Source organism: Xenopus laevis, chromosome 3S (assembly GCF_017654675.1).
Source record: "Xenopus laevis strain J_2021 chromosome 3S, Xenopus_laevis_v10.1, whole genome shotgun sequence".
Classification (NCBI taxonomy): Eukaryota; Metazoa; Chordata; class Amphibia; order Anura; family Pipidae; genus Xenopus; species Xenopus laevis.
Window position 1 is genome coordinate 47,338,007 of NC_054376.1, and position 10,218 is coordinate 47,348,224.

General features: G+C 45.4%; 1 protein-coding gene across 1 annotated transcript in view; it reads left to right on the forward strand.

The window, feature by feature from the left end:
- Positions 1-9,570, forward strand: part of tp53bp1.S (tumor protein p53 binding protein 1 S homeolog) — a gene marked incomplete in the record, with an annotated part of 54,928 nt that extends 45,358 nt beyond the window's left edge. The window contains 4 exon segments of the mRNA NM_001088602.1: positions 4,514-4,608; positions 5,922-6,121; positions 7,355-7,500; positions 9,197-9,570. Of these exon segments, the coding sequence (NP_001082071.1) occupies positions 4,514-4,608; positions 5,922-6,121; positions 7,355-7,500; positions 9,197-9,384 (629 nt within the window).
- Between the last annotated feature and the right edge of the window lie 648 nt (positions 9,571-10,218).

A 10,218-nucleotide genomic window follows, 5' to 3' on the forward strand; every position in this document is an offset into this window, starting at 1 on the left:
CAGACGCCACTACCTACATCTGCGATGCAGCCCTCGATGCAGCCAAAATGGTGGCCCAAGCCTCCGCTCAATCAATTGCCACCCGTCGTTTTCTCTGGTTGAAGACTTGGTCGGCGGACCTGGCCTCGAAGCGATCCTTGGTCAGCCTCCCCTTTCAGGGTAAGCTCCTCTTTGGTGCGGAACTGGACAAGATTATATCCCAGGCTACAGGCGGTAAGAGTACTCTACTCCCTCAGACCAGAAACAGGAGAATCCCTTTCAAGAGACGGCCCTTTTTTCGTCCCTTCCACCAGGGCCAAAGGAATAAAAATCAAGCGGAAAGGTCTAACTCCAACTTCCGCTCCCGTTATCAACACAAACAACGACCTAGCGGCCTGCCCCCAAGGGGTTCATCCAAGCCCTCTCCGGACAAGCCCAGCACAGCATGAAGGGGTGCCCACCCCCGAAGTGATTCCTGTAGGCGGACGCCTCCAATCCTTTCGGGAGGTGTGGACAGACAAGATAAAAGACCGATGGGTCCTGCAAGTTATATCGCAAGGCCTCCTCATAGAATTCACCCAACCCCCACCCCACAGATTTTTTGTATCCCGTCTTCCCAAGCATCCGCCCAACAGGGAAAAGTTCATTTCTGTGGTTCAAGACCTCGCGGCGGCCGGAACTATCCAACCGGTCCCCGCCGCTTACAAAGGAAAGGGATACTATTCCAATCTCTTCACCGTACCCAAGAAGGACGGTTCACTAAGACCTGTACTCGATCTCAAGTCCCTCAATCCGTTTGTCAGACACTGCCACTTCAAGATGGAGTCCATCCAATCAGTCCTCAACTCAATGGAGGAGAACGAATTCATGACTGTAATAGACGTCAAAGATGCCTACCTCCACATTCCCATCCACCCGTCCCATCACAAATTCCTCAGATTTTTTGTAGCCGGACAACATTGGCAATTCGTCGCTCTGCCCTTTGGCCTATCATCCGCCCCTCGTACCTTCACCAAGGTAATGGCGGCAACATTGGAAACTCTCCGTATCTCAGGGATTGTCGTCATCCCCTATTTGGACGATCTTCTCATAAAAGGGCCGTCCGCAGACATCGCCCACAGACACACAGCTCTTGTTCTCCAGACCCTGACAGAATTCGGCTGGCTGATCAACTACAACAAATCTCATCTTGTACCGTCTCAGACGGTGGAATATCTCGGCCTCATCCTCGACTCCAAGAAGAGGAGAGCCTTTCTCCCGAAGGAGAAAAGCTCCATCCTACAGGCGAGAGTTCTATCCCTACACTCTTCCGCAAGCATTCCGCTGCGGAGAGCCATGCAAACCTTAGGGACTATGGTGGCATCCTTCCCTGCCATCCCATACGCACAGTTCCATACAAGACCTCTACAACAACTCATACTTCGTAACCAGAGACAGAATCGAGAAGACCTAGAGCGACTCGTAGTCCTACCAGAGCAAGTCAAACACTCTCTCGTATGGTGGCTTCATCCACACCGAACTTCACTGGGGAAGCCCTTTCCCAGTCATCAATGGACGGTCCTCACGACGGACGCCAGTCTCTCAGGGTGGGGAGGTGTCCTGGGCCTGAGGACGGTTCAAGGCCTCTGGAACTCGGAGGAACGCTTGTTATCGATCAATCTCCTCGAGCTCAGGGCGATCAGGTACTCCCTAGAACAACTCACTCCCTTCATCAGGGACAGTCCCATTCGCATTCAGTCGGACAACGTCACGGCAGTGGCGTACGTGAATCACCAAGGGGGCACCAGAAGCCCAGCTGCCCTGAGGGAAGCAAGCTCAATCCTAAAGTGGGCAGAGAAACATGTTCCAGCCATATCCGCAGTTCACATCCCTGGGGTAGAAAACTGGATGGCCGACTACCTAAGCAGAGAAACCTTAGACCAGGGGGAGTGGAGCCTACATCCGGAGGTCTTCCAAATGATAGCAGACAGGTGGGGCCTACCAGATGTCGACCTCATGGCGTCTCGAGACAATCGGAAGGTCCCAAGCTTCGTGGCAAGGAGCCTAGACCCGCTAGCACTCGGGGTGGACGCCTTGGTCATTCCTTGGGACTTCAACAAAGTTTACGTTTTTCCCCCACTGGCTCTACTCCCCAAGGTAATCAAAAAGATAAAGATGGAGGGAGTTCTGACCATCCTAGTAGCACCATACTGGCCGCGAAGAGCATGGTTTGCGGAAGTCGTGGAGTTGTCGGGAGAGGCCCCGCTTCATCTTCCAAACAGGGTAGATCTTCTCGCTCAGGGTCCGATTGTCCACCCGAATTCACTTCAGTGGGCTTTAACGGCTTGGCTCTTGAGACCCTAGTACTCAAGCTGAAGGGTGCTCCTACAGCAGCTATACCGACCATGCTAAGGGCTCGAAAACCAGTTTCCGCAAAGATCTATCACAGGGTCTGGCGGATATTCATCAGCTGGTGCGAAGCAAAAGGCACTAACCCCCAGAAGGCTGCCGAGACTGAGATCCTATCTTTTCTACAGGAGGGACTATCGAAGGGCCTAGCCTTGAGCTCCCTAAAGGTTCAGGTTTCGGCCCTATCCATCCTTTTTCAAAAGAAATTGGCCCTTCAATCCAACATCAAAACTTTTCTTCAGGGAGCCATGAGGATTGTTCCTCCCTACAGGTCTCCAGTGCCACCATGGGATCTCAATTTAGTCTTGTCTGTGCTTCAAGAAGACCCTTACGAACCGTTAGACAAGATCCCTTTACCGTCACTGACCGAGAAGGTGGTCTTTCTGCTGGCCATCACCTCTGCCCGCAGAGTCTCTGAAATTGCTGCCTTGTCGTGTAGAGCTCCTTTCACCATTTTTCACAAGGATAAGGTGGTATTACGTCCTACTCCGGATTTTCTACCCAAGGTAGTTTCTGAATACCACATCAATCAAGATTTGGTCGTTCCATCTCTATGTCCGGACCCTAAGAATCCTTCCGAGTGCAAGTTACACACTTTGGATGTTGTTCGAGCACTTAAGATTTATTTGGAATGCACCAAAGACATCAGACGAGTGGATTCTCTCTTTATTGTTCCCAATGGCCCAAAGGGTGGAACCAAGGCTGCCAAAGTTACCATTGCCAAGTGGATCCGTTCCACGATCATCAGAGCTTACGCGGTGAGAGGTAGAGAACCTCCTCTGAGAGTCACAGCTCATTCTACTCGATCTGTCAGCACGTCCTGGGCTGTTCGACATCAGGCATCGGCTGAACAGATATGCAGAGCGGCCACTTGGGCTTCCCATCATACCTTCACGCGATTTTACAGGTTACACACACAGGCTTCAGCTGAAGCTAGCTTTGGGAGGAAGGTGCTACAGACTGTTATTCCTGAGCACTAGAGGTGGGATCAGTGCCCCGCCCTCTGGGATTGCTTTGGGACATCCCCATGGTGCCTGTGTCCCCCAATTAGGCAAGAGAGAGAGATTTTTGTACTTACCGTTAAATCTTTTTCTCTTGTCCTATATTGGGGGACACAGGCCTTCCCTCCCTGTTTTGACACTGATATTTTGCTGTATATAGTTTGTTCGCTAAAAATTACCGTTCTCTTTGTATTATGAGGGGTATCTTGGGTTCCTCTTCGGTTTTGGGTTGCTATGCTCCTTCTTCGGTGGAAACTGGATGTAACAGGAGGAGGCAGGGGATGAAGCCCAGAGCAGGAGGAGGAGTCACAAGTTAACAAGTTAGTGTCCATTCTCCAGCTGCAGGATCTTCATCCCCATGGTGCCTGTGTCCCCCAATATAGGACAAGAGAAAAAGATTTAACGGTAAGTACAAAAATCTCTCTGTTCATCCCATCAGTGGAGCTTGTGCATTAAAGTGCCTTACCTGTTATGGCCCATGTTAAATACACAAAGCTGCTGTTCTCTCACTATGGAACAAACAGGTGAAGCACTTACATGTGATGGCTACACTAACGGGCTGAAAGTATTTAGTCTGAGCATCAATGGGTGTATGGGCCCAGCAAAAAAACAAATAGCATAACCTAACAGTGTAAGGGCTCTTCCTCACAAGTGCTTTTCAGTTTAAATGTGTTGAGCCGCAGGGAAGCGGCGCATGTAAGTGCTGAACACAGGTGGAATGCAGCATGTTGCGTTTGGTGGAATGAATAGGCTGCATTTCTTCATGCACTAGCCTGTGTCTGAACATATTAAAACTGAACTCGGAAGCGCAGGTAAATGTTCTCCTGAGGAAGAGACTTAACATTGTATTGCATCGAAATGTATTTTAACCTTGTCAGAGTATGGGATGCAAATAAAACCCCATCAAAACTTTTTTTTTTCTTTCTCTTTTGCAAATAATTCAAAGTATAAAGTGATTTGCACAAGATTAATCTTTTAATAACAATGCAGCAGTAGCTGGCACATGGGCACTGGCTTTGGAGTGCTGAACTCTTTCTGATTCCCCTGTGGCTTTGGCTAGGGATACTTGTGGTATTAAAAAGGGAGCTACATTATAAAATCCTTAACATAATCCCATAAGTGACTGCCTCTCATTTCTGTTGCAGAATATATAGAGAACATGCCTTATGATAGGAAGTACACAGAGAAGCAACTGCAGGCAGGAGGCGGGTACATTTTGGAAGATTTCAATGAAGCACAGGTAAGGATATTTTTTCACCAGGTTTCTCTGCAAAAAAGATTCAGATAGACTCTTGAGTGAAAAAAATTGTCACGCGTCAAAAGAAATTGTACCCAATAGACTTTGATGCATTTGGCGAATTTGCCACTGTTTCGCAAATTTTCTGCGAATTATAACAGGCAGATTCGCCCATCACTAATGGTCACGCATGTAGTATAGCAGCCGATGACCCCTCTTGTCAGCTAAGGGCAAAAAGGCAGAGGAGAAATAGGCAAAATGTATCCGGATCCCCAATGATTGCTAAAAACAAGGGGTGTAGTATAAGGGAAGTGTTTCTTGCAGGGTGTTAGAGACGTCTTGCTGTGAGCAAGTGAATAAGTGTGCTATCCTCCTCACATCCCTATCTGAAGTACAGTGCGTACATTAACAACACAATATACAACCCAGTAAGCTGTAAATGAAAATCGCTGGTGGCTTTATATACATATATTTGTGCCTCCTGAGCCTGCGTAAAATTTTGGTAAAGTACTGAAAGCAAGAATCAGTGTGAAATCAGTGGAAAGGGGGTTGCCTGCCCTACCACTTTCCTTTTGGAGTAAGCAAAGTGGTAAGGCAAGCAATCCCCTTCCCACTCATTTCACACTGATTCTTGATTTCAGTACTTAACCTAAATTTTACGCAGGCTCAGGAGGCACAAATATATATATAAAGCAATGAAGGGCTGTGTCCAACCCAGTTCTTTAGGAAATCACACTGCACATATCCTTAAAAGGCAAAATAAAGTTCAGTAACCCACAGGGAGATTATGGGTGCTTTGGTAACAGCAGCAGTTGGGAAAGTGGGGTCAATGCAAATCACCACCTTCACAATCAGGTGATCATTGGGCAGATTGGATTGCTTCCACCCCACCTTCAAAAATTGGTGTGCACCGGACTGCTCAAATCCTTACTGTGCATCATTATAGCGCCAGGGGCAGTCACAAAATGCTCACCCTCCCGCCTATTCGCCTTTAATGGAAATCATAAGAGAGCACCCATTGCAATTTTTTGCTTTATGCTTTTCCCTAATAAATATACCACATTTGTTCTCTTTAAATAGGAAAAGGGCCACATCAGAGTGGTGAAGTTTCCAAGCCTCCATAATTTGATTACAGAAAAAAATCTGTTTTTATAAGTAGGGTTTCACCAAATCCTCCAAAAAAAGAAGTTTGCCCACACCAAACCAAATAGAAACCTAATTTGTGTATTTATATTTAGGGGTAAAACATGTAGCCTTCATCTTCCCAAGTCTGCACTTTATCCTATAACCAATGCTTTTTCTCCCTTCCTTTTCAGTGTAAAGCAGCCTACCAGTGTATCCTGATTGCAGACCAGCACTGCCGAACTCGCAAGTATTTCCTGTGCCTCGCTAGTGGAATTCCTTGTGTGTCTCATGTCTGGGTCCATGACAGTTGCCATGCTAACGAACTTCAAAATTTCAGAAACTATCTCCTTCCTGCTGGATACAGCCTTCAGGAGGAGAGAATTTTAGAATGGTAAGAAAAATGTCTTTAAATTGAGAATTGAATGGCCTTTATGTATCCTAGAACCTAGACATTGTTACCGATTATGGACTTAGGCAAATTTACACAGTAAAACAGGGCTAATTCCAAGCATGAGGCCCAGTTTGTTCAGATATTAAATGCCCAGTGAAGCCAGTCAAGATTTCTGCAGTTTCTTTAATTGGCTGTAAGGGTGGTGGCACACATGAAGATTCGGGGGAGATTAGTCGCCCAGTGACAAATCTTCTCTTCCTCTGGCGACTAATCTCCACGAAATGCCTTCCTGCCAGCAAGAATACGAATCACTGGCGGGATGGCAAACAAATTGATTCGGATTTCCGAAGTCGTCCAAAGTTTCCTAGTGAGGCAACTTTGGAAATGTATGCCAGCTGGTGATTCTTCTTCTTGCTGGCGGGAAGGCATTTGGGGAGATTAGTCGCCCAAAGAAGAGATTTGTCGCTGGGCAATGGGTTTTTTTGGCTACTTCGACCATCGACTTCGATTCGAAATAAAAATCGTTCGACCATTCGATAGTCGAAGTACTGTCTCTTTAAAAAATACTTCGACCCCCTAGTTTGCCACCTAAAACCTACCGAGTTCAATGTTAGCCTATGGGGAAGGTCCCCATAGGCTTCCTAACAATTTTCTGATTGAAGGAAAATCCTTCGATCGATGGATTAAAATCCTTCGAATCGTTCGATTCGAAGGATTTAATCGTTTGATCGAACGATTATTCCTTCGATAGTTCGATCGTAGGAATAGCGCTAAATCATTCGACTTCGATATTCGGCAGTCAAATATCGAGGGTTAATTAACCCTCGATATTCACCATAAGTAAATTTGCCCCATTGTGTTTTACATGCTTCTCTTTCCCTGCAGATTTTGATGGGGCGCAGAGAAGAGGATCTGCAGTGGATTTCTGTAGATGCACCGACAAGTACAGCTTCGACCTGAATGCAGCTACACAGAGCAGAGCCGAGATCAGTCTGGAAAATGAGAAAGCAGGCATGTTCAGGCTGACCTCCTCTGTGTTACTCTGGCCAAAGCTGCATCTACAGAAAGACACTGATTAGAGCGGATCCACTCCTTTCCATTAAATACATAATAGCGCTCTTGCCCTAAAGATTTTGTCTGATTGGTATGGCAGCTCCCACTCCTGGAAAACACAAACATCCATGTAAACAGCAGGACTTTATCCACATTAATCCATATTTGTGGCTGCTGCAGGCATGAGTCCCGGCATCCTTTCCAAGGAATGAGGTTTCTTGTGGTGTCTGACCAAAAAGAGAACTTTCTGGAAACGTGGACAGAGATCCTAATGATTGGAGGAGCAGCATCAGCCAAGCAACACAACTCTACAGAACTCAGTAAAGGTACAGTCTCTTTCCTTTATGTATCTATGTATGTATGTATCTATGTATATTTTATTTTATAACTAGAAGGTCTTTAGCATCTATCACAGATAGGGGCAGATTTACTTAAGGGTGAAGTGACTAACGATTGCGACGATTCGACCAGCGTCACCGTTTTTAGGCACTTTGCCGATTTACTAATTGGCGCAGGCGTAACTTCGCTATCGAAAGAGACAAACGCTAGTGCTCTTTTGCATGTTACTCCGCAAATTCACTAAGATGCAGATTTTACTGACTGTTACCTCTTTCGCCAGACTTGCCTTCGCCACCTCAGACCAGGCGAAGTGCATTGGAGTGCATAGATCTTCCTCAATCTTTTAGTGGAAAAAGTTCCCAAAAAATGCTGGTGTCTTCCTTTTTTCAGAGTGATAGCCTTAAAAGATTTTTTGGGTAACCGGGCTCCCCCATACATTTCCTAACATATGGCACATAAACTATACAGTGGGCTCATGTGTAGGGCAATATAACAACTCGATTTTATTTATCAAGTTCCCTGGACTTGTGTAGTGTAATGTATTTGCTGCAACATATACGTCCATGCAGCTTTATAATTTCCCGCCGTATGCAAAGTAGCCTGTGTGAAGACCTCTAATGAAGTTGCGCTAGGCATAATTGAACGCTAGCGCATCTTCCCTTTGATTGCCGACGTAAAGTGTTGCGCTGGCTGTGAAGCCTTCGCTGCAAATTTTCACTGCTTAGTAAATTTACCCCATAGAATATAGTTCATCTTATTGTTACTCAAGCCAAGATGAGGTATGTAATTATTTTTAGGCATAGTTTCTGGATGTTTTGTCTCCCCGTGATTAATCTTTGATGCATTCCTTATTCCTTCCCATTGGCTAACATGTGACTTTCCTCTGCCTAAAGGTGTCTATAGACTTAACAATTACAATCTTTCTTGGAAAAAGATGGTTTAGTTTCAATAGACACGTGTAGAGCTGAATCATCCGATATACAGTACAGGTAGAATTCTACCTGTATCTGATGATTCAGCATCTAAAAAGGCTACATGGGGCTGATTCTCAGAAGGGTCAGAAGTATCAGCTGATCTGGCACTGTAACATTGTAGGTACAGACACATGGGGTGGATATCGCTGCAGAAGTGTAAGAGTATGCCCAGTGTGGCACTAGCCTAATAAATGGTGTGGCTAAAGCTGTTTGCATGCACTTTCACTTTAACTGGCCTTCATGATGAGCCCACTGCGTTCTTTAGGGCAGCTAAACAGTGCCAGTGGTTCCCTTAGAGCAGATTATGCTGGCCATAGACGCAAAGATTTGATTTTCGGGCTGTGTGTGGAGTGTCCCGACATTTTTCATGCCAACGATTGGCCGTTCAGATGATCGGACAGGTTAGAACATTGTCGGCAACAGATATCTCTGCATGTATTGCCGATCGTACGATTTTCAGAGGGAGACTGTCACCAGCTTTGTCGGACATAACTTTCGTACGATTGCTGTCAGAGGTAGAACATTGGCTGATCTGTTCTTTTCTACTTTATTTGATCTGAATGGTTAGTGGCAGGTCAGGAGATGGCACCGATCGTAAATCTGCACGTCTATGGCCAGCTTTAGTCTCCAGCTCTTCACGTGGTGGCTCCTGTTGTTTTGAGAGATAGTATATAACACTTGTAATCTGTTACATGTCATCTCTTTTCAGATGTTGCACTGGGAATTCATGATATTGTAGTGACCGATTGCTCATGCCCAGAATCAATGTTAAAATGCATCCAAGCTTTGGACCTTCCAGTGGTTTCTCAAGAATGGGTTATCCAGTGCCTGATCTCCGGGAAACAACTGAAACACAATGCACACCCCAAATACAAATATGATCATGTGTCAGACTAAGCCGTCCACTTTTCCTTTTTCTCCCCCTCCATCCTTTCTGCTGCTCCTTGCATTGTGCACATCATGTTTTATTGAGGTTTTAGATCGTTTTAATGTTTTGTGTTTAATCTATGTGCATGTAACTTACTGTACAGAATTTTACCTGCTGGACTTTTATGAGAAAATAAACGCTAAATGTTTGCTTTATGGCTTTTTGTCCATCTTCAGTTGCATTCTTGTGTGGTTTTAATGATTTTCTATGTATGTAAATAAAGTGTTCATTTACACCACCGCAGAGTATGTTTCACAGGTACTGGGGATGTTCCCAGCCACCTGACTTGAATGAGACGGCGCTGGTACATGGTAGACCTATGCCGTGAGCCATTGCCAACCCATCTTGGTTCCATCTTGACTTCATTCTTTTGGTAAAGCATGTAAAATAACTGATCAACATCTTCGCCCTTCTCTGCCTATTTGTTTGGGGTTTTTTTTTTTTGCTTGAAAGTCTCCATTTTGTTTTTTGCACTCCATAAACAATATGGCTTCTAAACTGTAGTCATATCTGCCATTGTAGTAGCCTAAAAAAAATGTAACTTGATATTACTATCATGGTTGTATCTTTATTTTCCCCCACTGGCTTGCAGCTGGTCTGTCAGGATAATCCAGTTTACTTTACGATAGAGAACCTGTAAATGTAACTTTGAGCATGATGTATACAGTGATATTCTGAGTAAATGTGGGTATAAAGATTTACCGCTCCCTTCCAGGTGGTTCCCCTCATGCTCCCACCTCTGTATTGCTGGCGTCTTTAATATGTGGGAATTGAGTCAGTAATTACGTTTGCAGTCTCTACTG